Source organism: Manacus vitellinus, unplaced genomic scaffold, assembly GCF_001715985.3.
Source record: "Manacus vitellinus isolate BGI_N305 unplaced genomic scaffold, ASM171598v3 scaffold_46_pilon, whole genome shotgun sequence".
NCBI classification, from domain to species: domain Eukaryota; kingdom Metazoa; phylum Chordata; class Aves; order Passeriformes; family Pipridae; genus Manacus; species Manacus vitellinus.
Window position 1 is genome coordinate 3,298,915 of NW_021940578.1, and position 14,526 is coordinate 3,313,440.

Genomic DNA, 14,526 nt, shown 5'->3' on the forward strand with positions numbered 1-14,526 from the left:
AAATACAAGATGCCAGAACAGGGTTTGGTTGATCCAATTTGCAATTCAGAATGTGGCTTTTTCAAGTGCTATTGTCTGGGTAGGAAAATACATTCTTGAGAGGCAGACAAAACAGCAAAGCATTCTATACTTCTGCCTTCCACATGTGTGCTCCAGGCGTCCTCCATCCAGAGCAGTACCTACTGCTCCATGGAAGCTGTGGAAATCAGGGATTCTGCTGCTTGTTAATCCTGACATTAAACAACACATTCAGTTCAGCATTTTCGAGCCTCTGGTTTGGTCTGTATTTACAACACGGCTCTGGTTATAAAGCTGGCGTTGTGATATTTGTTTCCATTCTAATAAGTTTGCTCCCCAGGCGTGACCTGACTTATGGGCTAGAGATGTTTGGGTTTTAAATAACCAGCAACAGTTTTTCAAGGGTTGGGGGATGGAAGTGTGACAGAGGATGGGAAATTCCTGTAGCAGAAGACAAAAAGGAAGAAAGAGCCAAGGGTAAGTGTTGATATCAAGTCATTGATCTCAAATGTCAGTAATGAATCACAGAATAAGCTGAATTAGAAGGGACCCACAATGGTTATGGAGTCCAACTCTTAGCCCTGCACAGGATCATCCCCAAGAGTCACACCCTGTGCTTGAGAGTAGAATTAGGACACTTCCTTCTGTGGCAGCAGCAGCTCTGGAGGGGTATAAATGCCTGCTCTTGCTGCTTTGTCCTCAGTGGAAATGCTTTACTCCTTTCCATGACCAAGCTCACGCTGTTCTGTCCCAGGTCTCACTGCTTTGGGGTGTAAACAATCCCATTTGCAATGCTGCAGGAGCCCTGTTCTCCCCCAGGGCTGTGCCACTGCTCTCACAAACAGGAAAGGGATGAAGTCTGAGTCACCACCCTGACCAGGGTTTCTCCACCATCCTGGACAGCTGGTTCTTTGTATGGCTTGAAACACGTTCCACTTCCAAGTGATCACAGTCTGGTTTATTGAAGAAGTCTGGTGTGCTGAACACAAGAAACTTGATCTAGAAAAGAAGATGAGAGACAGCTTTTCAGCCAGTACAAAGTGGCAGATGCCATTCACTCACAAAAAAGCCCCCAAACCAGAACAAAATAAAATTTCAAGCAAACACAGAATTATACAATAATTAAGGCTGAAGGGGCCCTCTAGAGATCAACTAATCCAACTGTGCTGACATGTCTGAATCTATCAGTGTCTGAATACATCAGACACTTACTGCTGACACATCACCAAGTCTTAAAAAAATTCATTCAACATTTTCCTTCTGAGGACACCTTTGTGATGAACTTTCGAGGCAATGGAAATGCAAACAACTGCTACAGTTAATAAGCAACTAAAAGTTGTTGATATAGCCTGGCTCCAAGGTCCACCTAGACAGGGATTTTTTAGCAACTTGTGTATATAAAAAATTATCCCACAATTATGCAAGTTTTCCATTGGTACTGGAATAGCTCTGCATTGTAAGTCATGTGTCCCAGAGATAAAGGACACCATAAAATGGCTTGTGGAGGGGAGCCTGCAGCACCCAGGAACCAGCACCATGTTTGGAGTGCTTTTTGCTGTGTTGACTCTGGCACCTGCAGGTACGTGTCCAATTCCTGCATCAGTTTTAAAGGAAAAAGTTAATTAAAATCTAGAAACACCTTTCCTTTCTTAGAGAAAGTAGAGCAACAAAAATTCATTGCAGTAACCAGGGGCTGTGCTATTCCATATCTTAAATTTTTTACTACTTTTAAAACACAAATCCCATTTTGTGTGTCTTCCAGCCCTTGGCTGTGGGGTTCCTGCCTACCCGCCTATCGTGTCAAGAGTTGTTGGAGGGGAAAATGCAAGACCCTACAGCTGGCCCTGGCAGGTTGGTTGTTCTGTGCTTTCCCTGGAGCTGTTGGGGCTGTGCCACCCTCACACAGCACAGCTGAATAAAACCACTTCTTTTAATTTCCTTTGATGCATCTTGCCTGTCGTGAGTTAGGTTTTGATATTCCATTCTGATCGACCCCAAAGCTTCCTCTCTTTAAGAAAGCTCTGAATGTGCCACCTCTTGCTGGCTATGCAGGTTTTCTAGTCAAGTCAAGTAGATCTATTTAAGTGAGATACCTTTAAAACCTCAAGCTTTTGGATGATGGGGAAGGATGGAAAGCTCTTCTGTGGCCAGGAGTTGGAAACTTGTTGCTCCAAAGCCTTCCACCCTTTTCCAGCAGCGAGTTGTGTTCTGGGTGCAGGAACAAAGCACAGCAATGAAAGATCAGTACCAAAAATCTGAGCCTCACTCTGTTCCTTGATCCCAGGCCTCCCTGCAATACTATTCCAATGGCAACTGGCGTCACACCTGTGGGGGAACCCTCATTGCAACCAACTGGGTGATGACAGCTGCCCACTGCATCAGGTAAGAAACGGAGGGAAATCTGCACCCATGTGAGCAGACAGAGCTGAAGCAAACCCACAGCAGTGCCAGCTCTCCCTTTCGCAGTCAAGAGCTCTGAGTTCCAGATCATATATTTTGATTATAACTAAGAAGTCAGAAGAATGACACCTTTTCATTTTCTTAAAATGGAAGTGAAAGGCAAAACCCCCTCATAATAATATTATGATTCAGTTACCTGTATTATATACTCTTCATTTGCTGTAAATAATTACAAAAGTCCTTTTGTTTTCAAGTTGCTGTTAAAATTCAGCCTGTGTTGCCTGTTTCTGTAATAAACATGTCAGTGACATTCACGGATTAACTAATCAGTCTACTCCCTGAAGAAATAATCACAAATGTTTTGAATTCATCAGTCATTTTCAGTAAACTCTTCATGTTATGGGGCAGTATAACAAAAAATGATCAGGTACAGTTCTGTCCTTCCACCATCAAAACTGTTTCCACAAAGACAACCCCATTTTGCTTTGGTAGCATATGGTTATTGGAAAACTATGTTGTAGAAAATATCCTAGTATGAAATATGAAGGATTGGCTGAATGTTATTATTATAAATTCTACATATTATATCTGTCACATAGTTGTTTGTTAGTGAAGCTGCTTATGGCTGTCAAAAAAACTGTTTATTGTATTGAAGAATATGAGCTGAATCCTGCAAAGACTGGAGGCACCTTCAGTTTGTTAATGAAGCCTTGAGCAGGAGCTGACAGGATGGCTCAGAGATGAAATTATTATCGAACCTAGAACAGTGATTAACAAATCACTGGCTCAGCTCCAGACACATCATGGGAGATTACAGCCAAGGATATTCTTTTTTTGAGTCTCTCAGGTGGCAAAGCTGCAGCAGCCTGAGCAGCAGCTGCATCACTGAGTGTTGATCCTTTCCTTGCCCAGTTCTACTCTGACATATCGAGTGTTCCTTGGGAAGTACAACCTGGCAGCTGAGGAAGAAGGGTCAGTTGCAGTTTCTCCAGAGAAGATCATTGTCAACGAGAACTGGGATCCACAGAACGTTGCCAATGGGTAAGTTGGTGGCAGGTACTTTGACAGGTTTTAGACCCAGGGCAAAAATCAAACTGCCTGAGTCCCACCCACCCGGAGCTGTGGCAGCACAAACACTCAGAGCCTCCTGTTACACCTTGCAGTGGTGCTGCTAAATATTTACTCATAAATGAGAGCTGAGCCTCCAGTTTATACTTTTCCCCACTCAAGAGAATACAAAGCAATTAACAATATTGTTTATTGATTAGTTGAGTTTTCAGGTGCCATTTTCCATTCCATGCTTGGGTGGGAAGCTGTTCTGTGCAGTGATATCATTTGTACATAGTGAAAGAGAATCAAGTGTTTTATACAACACTCTTTGGAGCCCTCCTACAAACACCATACACATAGTATTATTGATCAGTGACATTAATATATGTAATATCTAATAATTAATATTCTTGATGAAGGACCCCCATGACCTGCTGCAGGATAAGATGTTAGCAAAGAAATCCCCTCAGTTCCAGGTCTGTGGGGTGAGTCCTAGCACATGCTTGGTTTTGGTGAAAAAAAGACAATTTTTCCCAGCAGGAAAGTGGACAGTTCTGCAGGAAATATCCCTCCAGTCCATGGATTTCCCCATTGCTTTAGAGGTGCAGGAATCTTTACTGCCCATTCACTGGCCTCCTTGCTCCCTTTCTTCTCTTTGGAACAGGCCAAGTGCTGTGTAATTACTAAATATTCCTGCTGTTGTGTCTGGGCCCATTTGCAAACCTTTTTACCCCTTCCCTTTCTCTCCCCCACTCTCCCACTGTGTGACCACAGGTATGACATTGCTCTGATCAAGCTCTCCGAGCCCGTCCCCTTGGGTGCCCAGATCCAGCTGGGCTGTCTGCCCCCTGCCCAGAGCATCCTGGCCTCCAACACTGCCTGCTACGTGACAGGCTGGGGGAGACTGCAGAGTGAGTACCCAGACTTCTCCAAAACTGTGGAACAAAAAAGAAAAGCAACTTTCAGAAGTGCCTCCTCCTCTGAGATTGGCAAAGACTGTCCATGGTGCTCAAGATTCCCCCGAACTCAGTGTAGTGAGGTAGTTTATCACATTAGGCCCCACTTCACTCACACAGTATGATTTTTCCCTGCCTTTCAAGTTTATTTTGCTTGTGACAGGGCTGGTGATGCACCACAGGGGCCTTTACTGAGCTTTTAGAGGCTATTTTAACACAAATGTTAAGTGTGCAGACGGGTGCTTTTGCTAATCCCAACACACCTGCTGAGTATCTGAAAAGACACGTGAGGGAATAGATGAGAAGTGAGGAAAATCTCAGGGACTTCAGCAGAATTGTCAGGAGAAAACCTCAGAGACTTCAGCTCAGCTCAGGAGGCAATTCCTAGAGGGATAAGTAAATTGCAAACTCCTGAACAAAGAGCAGCCCTTTATTTCTCTAACCACGAGACACTTTTTAATGGAATGCAAATTCTGAGTAAATTAAGGACTTTCTTTTTTTCCTATATGAAAGAATGGAGCTAAGAAATGGATTATACAGTTTTTCCTTTAATACAGCCCCTGTGGAGTGTCTTGCCTGGAGGGATGGTACCCAGATCCTGGGGGAAACTTAACGGTGCAGTTTTGCTCTTCCTTCAGTGCCAGGTGATACCTTGACCCCTCTGTTTGTGTTCCCTCCCAGCAAATGGGCCTCTTCCTGACGACCTGCAGCAAGGCCTTCTGCTGGTGGTGGATTATGAAACCTGTTCCAAGCCTTCCTGGTGGGGAACAATAGTGAAACCCAGCATGGTCTGTGCTGGTGGGGATGGAATCATCTCCAGCTGTAACGTGAGTCCGGAGAACGCCCCGCTCAGGGGGTTCAGGCACAAACAGGCCTGATGGGAAGGAAAGCTTAAAAAAAACACCCACAGGGGAGCTGTTCACACTACAGCTGCCACTGACTGTGTTCCCCTTCCTCCCAGGGGGACTCTGGTGGTCCACTGAACTGCCAAGGGGCTGATGGCAGGTGGGAGGTGCACGGCATCGTCAGCTTTGGCTCTTCCCTGGGCTGCAACTACTACCACAAGCCCTCTGTCTTCACCAGGGTCTCTGCCTTCGTCAGCTGGATAGAGAAGGTGAGGCTCTGGGTGCTCCTGGAGAACAGGGACACTTGGATTTGCTGAGGTTCTCTCTGACTGGGATTTCTGCCCCCTGCTCAGGGAGCGGGAGCACTGTTGGTTCAGCCCTAGCCAGTCAAAAGTATTCTCTTCTTGAACAGTTCTCCAAATTACTGTCACTTTTAAATAAGTCTTGATAGCAGGAATGCATTTTTCCTGTGTCCTAGAGCTCTATTTGTAGACATAAAGATTTTACTGTAGATTTCAGAAGTGATTACATGAGTTTGCATTCATCAATACACTGATTGTTGCAATTGCATCCTAGAAGGCAGCACGTGCTGTTTAAGTCTGGGATATCAAATGTTTTTAAATATAGTATAAAATTTGAGAACAACAATCTTATTTCAGTTATTTAAATCCCACATCTCGGATGCAATACACCCTGTTCACAAATTCCTGTGTCTCGTGATGTGATTTTTCACTTTTTTACATTTTTTACAGGTTATAGAAAACAACTAATCCAAAGAGAACAGAATGAGAGACACCAAGAAGGAAAACAGTTTGAACAAAGTCATAACCACGACACCTTTGATCACAGAGAACCGGGAAATGACGCTTTTAACAACACAAGCACTAAACCCAACGGGAACGCAATAAACAGGACTTTTTGCAAGATGAAAACCAAACATGTGTCCCTGTCACTCCTTCCTGAATATATTTGTATTTGGGGATAATGATGGAGATTTTTCACAGCCTGTCCCTGCAGGGAGTGGGCAGTGGGAAGAGTCAGAGCATCAGCAAACACCTCCTGGGGGGGGTCAGAGGGAGGGGAAAGGGAGGCACTGCCTGGAGGCAGCAGGAAGCTGTGGGACCCCCGAGGCTCCAAGAGGGACCCTCCAGAGCCAGAGTGACAATGCCCAGAGGGAAAGGAGCACAGTGGCCAGCAGGTCCGTGCAGGTGAGTGTGGGAGCACTGCAAAAGGCTTTTGGAGGTGTTTGAACACGCTGGGATCTCGGGATCTAGGAAGGAGAAGGGCAGGATCCAGCTGTGAGCACAGATCTGCCTCCTGCATGGCCCTGTCCCTCATTTTTAAGTCTTTCAGGTGCCAGTGAAGAGCTGGGAACAGTCACAGTCAGCCCCCACCCAGGGGATTTTTTGCAAAGCACGAGCAGAATCATCACTTTTAGCCTGGTACTAAATTAAAGCCCCTGATTATAGCTCTTTCATTGTAATTAAAGGTAGACAGTACAGAATCATGGTGGAATTGTGTTTTTCTTCTCCCCTGGCAAATATTTAAGAGTAAAACAAATAATGAGACTAAATAAGAGTTAAATAAATGATTAAAAATGGAGGGCAAGTGACCCAAAGGTAAGGAGTAAATAGAGTAAGGAAAAGGTTGGAAGATAGTTGTGAGAACAGAAATGCTCAGAGATACATTTTTCAGGCTTGCAGTTCCATTCAGTCAGATATTTTGCTGTCATTACCTTTGGACTGAAAACACATAAATATTCTATTAAATTAATAAGAGAAAACATGTCTGTATGTCATCTTTGGGGACTGCACTGTTATTATTTGTTTCCTAATTTACAACCATTATCCACCATTCTGCTGTGGGGAGCCCAGCAGGAACTTATTTTGCCTAAAACCAGCCTCTGCTGAGAAATAGTAGGCTTTATTGGGTTTTGTTTACCTTATCAAAAATGTGATTTCATCTGTCTGAAAGAGCAGGAGATCCGAGGAGGGTTTTTTCAATCACCTTTACTACAAAGAGGTTTGTTCTTGATCAGTGGAAATAAGAGTTGCCCAGTTTTTCAGGTGTCACCAGCTCCAGCATAACATCCTGAGTTGTTTTCATGAGTACCATCAGTGTAAGATTGTAAATGATGGACTAATAGTCCTCAAAATTAAAATCATTAGAGGTTGCTTTGCTGTATGGAGCATGGATGTCAATTCTGTGCAGCTGAAAGAGAGACAGAGAGGTAATCAGGAAACTCAAACAGTAAAAATTAGATGTGCTGATGCTTCAGTAAAAACTGAAACCAAACTGAAATTTGATTAATTTCCCTTCTGAAATATTTAGATAATATCTTGAGAACAACTGAGCTCATTTGAACATGTCAACAGAAATTTTTCATCATCTGGAAAGGCCTATTAAAAACAAATTCTCGAATTTTGATTAAAAAAATTCAGCAGTTCCAGTTTCACCAGAATAAGTAGCCTGTCTTTGCATGGCCTCCCTTAAGAAGTACCAAAAAGAATAAGACCTACAGCAAATTAATTTATTGTCCTTCATACTCACAGAAATAACATATAATTTCATTCCTGTGATTTTGCAGGATCAGCTCAGAGTGTGTCAAGGAAACAGCCTCTTTGCTACACCTTTTCTTTGAAAATTAATGTCAGGTGGAACAAAATACAATAAAATATGCTTTTCAAAAAGGATTCAGCCAAAGCACACTCCTTGTACTTTGTTTCAGCATGCATGGGAATTGTTAAATAACACTGCTAGATCCAGTTATGGTTTCAGGAGCTGCAAGAAACACTCCAGGGGTCAGACAACACCACTGTTGTTTTTTAAACATTTTTTTAATTCTTTTTTTTTAGATATTTTCCCTCCTCCAGTGCTGGTGGTAGAAAAACAGTTCAAAGGATTTTGGCAGTGTGCACAGTCTCCCTCTGCAGCCTCCTCGGAGCCATTTCTTTTGATTTGAGCAGCAGCCTGGAAACGTGGAGGAGCACAGGGAGAGCCCTTCAGGAATTCACCTCCTGTGAAAACCTTTGGGCTGCTCAGCTCATCTCTCTCCTGCAGGAAGAAAGGCACAGCTGGCTGTTCCCAGCAGCAGACAGGAGGAATAGATCATTCCATGCTCAGCTCTTGGGGAATTTAAGCTCCCTCTGCGCAGCAAGTGGAGCAGAACTGCACTGTGAGAATTGCCACTGCGAGGAGGAGAAAATCTCCATCTGTAGATTTTACAGCACTGACTTGAGACACAAGTTAAAGGTCTCAGGGGATGCTGAAGCCAGGCAGGTTCTGTCCAGTGCAATCTCTGAACTGCTGGAGCGTTTCAGGAGTCCCCACGAAGATCTCAAAGCCACGAGACACAACCCTGACTGGGCAGACATAGCAGCTTTTAAACTCATCCTCCAAACAAGAGAAGCCGTGCTCAGAGCTCAGTCAGTGCCAGAACACTCGAGCCTTCAAACAGCACTGCCTCAGCTTTTTGCTGTTCTGAACTATGCCATTTTCTCCTCAGAGACTGCTCACAGGTGCTGGGTGGATAATGTCAATCTCTCACTTCATTTCACCCATTATGAAGGAATCTCTTTCTTCTCCCCGTTCCTGGGCTCAGGTGACTTCGTGTCCCTGGAAGCCTTGGGAAGGGGATTGCACTTTACACAGAGCTGTCTGCTGCAGGAGGGACAGGAAAAGCTCAGCAAGAAATCTAAGGAAATCCTGTCCACAATGAGCCTTAAGATCAGCCTGTTAGTGGTAGCCTGCCTCGTTTACCCCATCGTCCTCATGTCCTTCAAGCAAATGACAGACTGGATCCACAGCTACGCCAGGAACCTCAAGGAAAAGACAGAGGACTTGAAAAGGGAGAGGCAGCTGGCTGAGGACCTCTTGCACCAGATGTTGCCAAAGTCTGTGGCCAAGCAGCTCAGAAAATGCCAAAAAGTTGAGGCAGAAAACTATGATCAGGTTAGCAGATGGAAAGGATGCTGACACCAAGGGCAGAAAAGTACTCACCTGAAATAGCACCTACCTTGGTTTGAGGAACCTGCTTTTGCACCCACGGTTGTGGGTGTGAATGGAAATCCAAATATTCACAATGGAAAGAGCTGTGCAATGTCCTGTGAAGCACTTGGGCTGAGGGAGAAGAAAGAAGTGCTGAAACCTCCCCAAGTGTAGCTTTAGATGTCAGAGATCCTGTTCTGTCTTCCTTGGGTTTCACACCCCTCCCGTGAGGGGCAGCCAGCACAGGGGAGCAAGAAATGAGTCTCCTTCTTGTAAAATGGGAAAAATAACAAAAAAATTTGCTGCTGTCAATGCTGAGTTGTTCAGCAGCTGTGCTGTACAGCCCACAGCTCAAATCCTCAGGCTACAGCAACTGCAATTCTATTCACTCTTTTTTCACAGACACCCCCTTACCTTCAGCTGTGAAAAGCAATAACAAATGTTTGCATTTCATCTGTAGGTGTCATTATCAAAACAACAACCTGTAATTGCACAATTAATTATAATTCACAATAGTCATGACATCAAAAGTAGCTGAACCAAGGCAGGGAGTGAAAAGGTGGGTCTTCTGGATTAATTGGTATTAGGAAGGATTATTTGAGTTTAAACATTGACACAGTTCAGACAACACAGAGAACAAACACTTAATTCTTTGCCAACAGCTATAATACATATTTCTCTTCCTCAGTTCAGTTATTATGGTTCTCTTGTTCTTTCTTTTATAAATTTGACTTTTCTTAAAAAGTTAATTTCTCTCTAAATTACTTGATCAGAACAACGTCAAACATCAGTAAGAGACACAAAACCCCATGTTAATATTTCCTAATTCAACAAGAGCAGAGACAGCAGATGAGATTTTATTTCACAGTTTATTTGGGTACCTGATTTTGATCCCTATCACAGTTTAAGTCACTTTAAAAGAAAAATGAAACCCTATTTCTATAAGAAGTCTTTTGATCACTGCTCAGAAGATTGAAAGCATTTGACTTTGTCTCCCATCTAGCACAAGGTACTCAGAGAATATCACTCAGGTGATGAGAATAATTTTATGTGTCAAAGTAATAGAGAACATTCAGAGCCAGAGCGTGTTAATTTAGGACTTTATGTACTGAGCTGTGCAAGGCTGGCTCTACGTGCAGCAAATCCCCAAACTCTCCAGAGGCTCTGCCACTGTTGCCTGGAGCCCTTGGCTTCACACTCTCCTTCTCCCTGTGACAGGTGACCATCTTTTTCTCGGACATCGTGGGCTTCACCAGCATTGCTGCCTCCTGCACCCCCCTGCAGGTGGTCGAGATGCTCAACAACCTGTACGTCTGCTTTGACACCAGGATCGAGTCTTACGACGTGTACAAGGTGAGCACAAACCCCCAGACGAGGACTCTGGAGGCTGCTGAAACCTTCCTTACTCTGTTCCCTGGCGAACATCAAATACCCCAGGCCAGAATCCGTGAAATCCAAGGCCTGCAGGGCCACGGCTGAGACAGATTTCACTCTGATTTCCTTTTGGAAGGAAAGTTCGGTGTCTCCCCTCGGTGACATGTGCCCCTTCCCCTCAGGTGGAAACCATTGGGGATGCCTACATGGTGGTGAGTGGCCTGCCAGAGAGGAATGGCACCAGACATGCTGATGAGATTGCCAAGATGTCCCTGGATCTGGTGGCAGCCGTGCACCAGGTGGTGATCCCACACATGCCAATGGGCAGGCTGGAGCTGCGGGCTGGGATCCACACAGGTACCAGGGGAGGGGAAGGCAGGAGGAAAAGAGAGCAGAGCACAGTCTAATTGCCTGAGGAGAAAGGAATTCTGTTCCTCTGGATGAGCCCCTGCCTCTCCCCAGGACCTCAGGACGAGTATTTCACCCGGTTCCAGCAGGAACAGTGGAATGAAGTTACTTTTGCCTGTGTGGAAAGGGCTGGGAAAAGATTTGGTATTGGGAAAGTGCATCTTCCCTGACACCAGCACCAATTAGCACAAATTACGTATGAAGCCCTGCTCATGGATGATGCCTATGAAATAGAGCTGAGAGGAGAAATTGAAGTCAAGGTAACAGCTAATCAAATCCTGACTTCTCTCTTTAAGTAAATACTGTGCAGCCAGGCCCCAGATGCACTGCCCCGGTATTCCCAATTCCCATGGCTCCCTGAGGATCCAGAGTGACCAGCAAAGGTCTCTACATTTGACACCCCTGTGCACTTTTCCCACATTTTTCTCACTGGGGTCTCTCTGCCTTGTGTTTCCTCAGGGCCCTGCGTGGCTGGAGTTGTGGGGTACAAAATGCCTCGTTACTGCCTGTTTGGGGACACTGTGAACACGGCCTCCCGCATGGAATCCACCAGCCTGCGTAAGTGCCCGGGGCAGGAGCCAGCCCTCACCACAGTCAGGCTCACACCTGCACTCCTCATCTCTAAAACACTGCACTGAAAGGAAAACCCCAAACAACCCCTCACATTTGGCGTGGCCAGCTGTGAAATAAGGCCTGTGCAGGAGAAGGAGTGTTCTCTGGGCACATCCCAGGCCAGAGAGGTAATTACCACCAACCTAAAGCACGGGGATGACCCACCATCCCCACTGTCCCTGTACACACAGCAGTTATCAAACAAGCAAGAGAAACCCTCGTAGATCCAAGTGGAGTCACATCCCTTATGCCAAAGGAGGAGGTGGAAACACTGGGCTGATAAATGCAGGAGGGCTGGTGTGTGGGATTAGGGGAATCATTCATTTCTGCTCTGTTCTGGGTCCTAGCACAGAAGATCCACATCAGCTCTGCTACGTATGAAGCCCTGCTCGTGGATGATGCCTATGAAATAGAGCTGAGAGGAGAAATTGAAGTCAAGGTAACAGCTTTTCTGTGACTTTGCAACAGCAAAGGCCTTTAATGGGATAGGAAGGAGATGATGGATTTGGCCATTGCTTTTCTGTGAAACGAAAGTCAATTTTTAACCGTGTCCCCAAGGTTATTTTGCTAATTCAGCTGGAAGGGGTTACACATTGCTCCTCATAATGGATGAAGAGGTGTTACTGTGTGCTTAGAAATCCAGCTGCTGTGTCTGCACTTGCATGGAACCACGTGAGTGTGGCCAAAAGTGACAGGTAGGATTCAGCTACAGACACGGGGTTTAAAGCTGATTTTAAACCTTCAGCAAGACTCCAGTGACCAGCAAGGCCTTCCTCTGGATTGAAAGGATTATTAGCACCCAAACTGCGTATAAACTACAGTTCTTTCCCCAAGCAGCAGCCAAGTGTGAGAGAAGGAGAGATAACAAGTGCAGTACAGGGAGTAGCCCCTGCTCTGCTTCGTATCCCATGGAAACAGCTGTTTTCTGCTCTCTCTGTTTCTTGTCCCAGGGCAAAGGGAAAATGAAAACCTACTGGCTTCTTGGTAACAAGAACTACAGTGTCCAGAACGACAGCCTGGTGTGTCACTGGAACCCAGCAATCTCCAAGAAAAAGAAGATGGAAAGTAGCCAGGGATCTGTCCAACAAGTAAGGAGGTGAACGTTTGGCAGGGTGAGACTTCCTAGATAACAAGGCATTGGTCTAAGGGCTGGGACATGGGGAATTGCTCCTTTGCCCTGCAGGCAGAGGGCTCTGCTGTGTGCAAATACAGCTCTAACATGTGGTTTTGGCTGTCAACAGCCTGGTGTGGGAGCAGGACTGGCTGCACAGAGCCCTGCCCTGTCCTGGGATGAGCTGAGCCCAGACACTCGCTCACAGAGGAGCTCCAGACCAGCCTGGAGCCCTGAGAGTGCCACCCATGGAGTGAGCCAGAAGCAGAGGAATGGCTTTCATCACAGCTCCCAACAGAGCCTCCAGGAGAACCTTCCTTCTCTGGGCTCACCTGCTTTGAGGGAAGGTGACAAAAATACCAGTTTAGAACACAGGGCACGTGGTGTTAAAGCAACACGGAAAAATGAGCTGCTTCCAGGTTTTGTAGCTGAGATGTGACGGGATAAGAAGTGATTGGATTGCCCCAGGCACACAAAGCTCTTTTAAATAACATTCTCCTTCTGTTCCTAGCCACAACCGACATTTTTAACTACTATGTTAAACAGGAATTAAAACATCAATAGACACATAGGAAGGTGTCTCTAAACAAGGAGAAGCTGCAGAAGTGTAGGTGGGGTTCCATCAGGAGCACGAGTGGTAGGTACAGGATGTACATCAATGTGACCCCTTCCACTTGAGCAAAGCTATTCTAGATTTATATTTGTAGGTGAGACAGAATCCAACCATCAAGGTCCAGACACAGTGAGGGCACTTTCAGACCCTCAGATCCTCTTATTCCAAGCTGGGGTCTGTCCAGCTCTCCAGGGAACTGCTGCTTACAAAATGTAACTGTAGATAACAAGAGATGGAGTAGCAAAGCTGATGAAAGAGAAGCTAATAACTTTTTGATTATTGTTTCAGAGATACAGATTGAGAACAACATTAAATTACTTCTATTAAGTCTCTGCAGCACTTTGTCTTTCCAGCTCTTCACTACAGAGGAATGTCCTCTCCATAGGTGTATTTTTCCCTTGTCAGTCCCCAAGAGGTTGTTGGTGAGGCAAAGGTGCAGTCCAACTGTATGGAAGATACAAGGACAAGCTATTTCTCCCACCAAATTGCAATTTGATTTTCTTTCCTTGTTGGAGGAAAAGAGTCTCTGAAGTGATGAGCAGAGGACAGTAAATTCCTCTTCTGCGACTCAGAGAAATCAAAGCAAACTGAATTACTTCCTTCTGTTGGCAATTAGTAACTCTGCACAGAGTTCAGGTCATGTGTAAGAGGGTTGTACATGTCATTAACCCCATCCTTACAGTCACTCCTTTGAGCAGTTCCAGAGTGAGGGAACCATTCTGATGGGAGCAGAAGCACAAGTGTGGGAGACAGGGTTTGGCCTGTCCCCTTTCCCAGCTGAACATTCCTACTGCATCAGGGAGAGACTTAGCAGATAAAGGCCTTTCTAAAGGAAGCAAGGCAGTGCTTACTGTTTGCAAAGGCAGCACAAATAAAGGTATGTATTTAAGAGGAAGCTGAGCTTGAAAAGCTGCAATTGGTCTTTGTTTTTAATTTTTTTTTCTAAAATAAAGCAGCTTTATGAGCTTCAAAGGAAGCTGGTCATTTATCTCTTTGTCATTCAATTTACCACAGCTGAAGAACCTCACCTAAGCTGTCTCCTCACAGAATGAAAGCCAAGAGCTGCTCCTTTCAGTCAGCTCAGAGAAAGTGGCTGCAGGAGTGTCTGTGTGGCTCCAAGCTCAGCCTGAGGCAGGGAGGGCAACCTGCTCT

General features: G+C 45.2%; 1 protein-coding gene across 1 annotated transcript; it reads left to right on the plus strand.

The window, feature by feature from the left end:
* Positions 1-1,499: 1,499 nt before the first annotated feature.
* LOC103762060 (chymotrypsin-like elastase family member 2A) lies at positions 1,500-5,586 on the plus strand. Its single transcript, XM_018079336.1, has 7 exons — positions 1,500-1,597; positions 1,781-1,869; positions 2,303-2,400; positions 3,331-3,459; positions 4,243-4,379; positions 5,106-5,251; positions 5,386-5,586. Exons 1-7 carry the CDS (start codon positions 1,555-1,557, stop codon positions 5,584-5,586), a joined length of 843 nt encoding a protein of 280 aa, XP_017934825.1. The 5' UTR covers positions 1,500-1,554.
* The last annotated feature ends 8,940 nt before the right edge of the window (positions 5,587-14,526 follow it).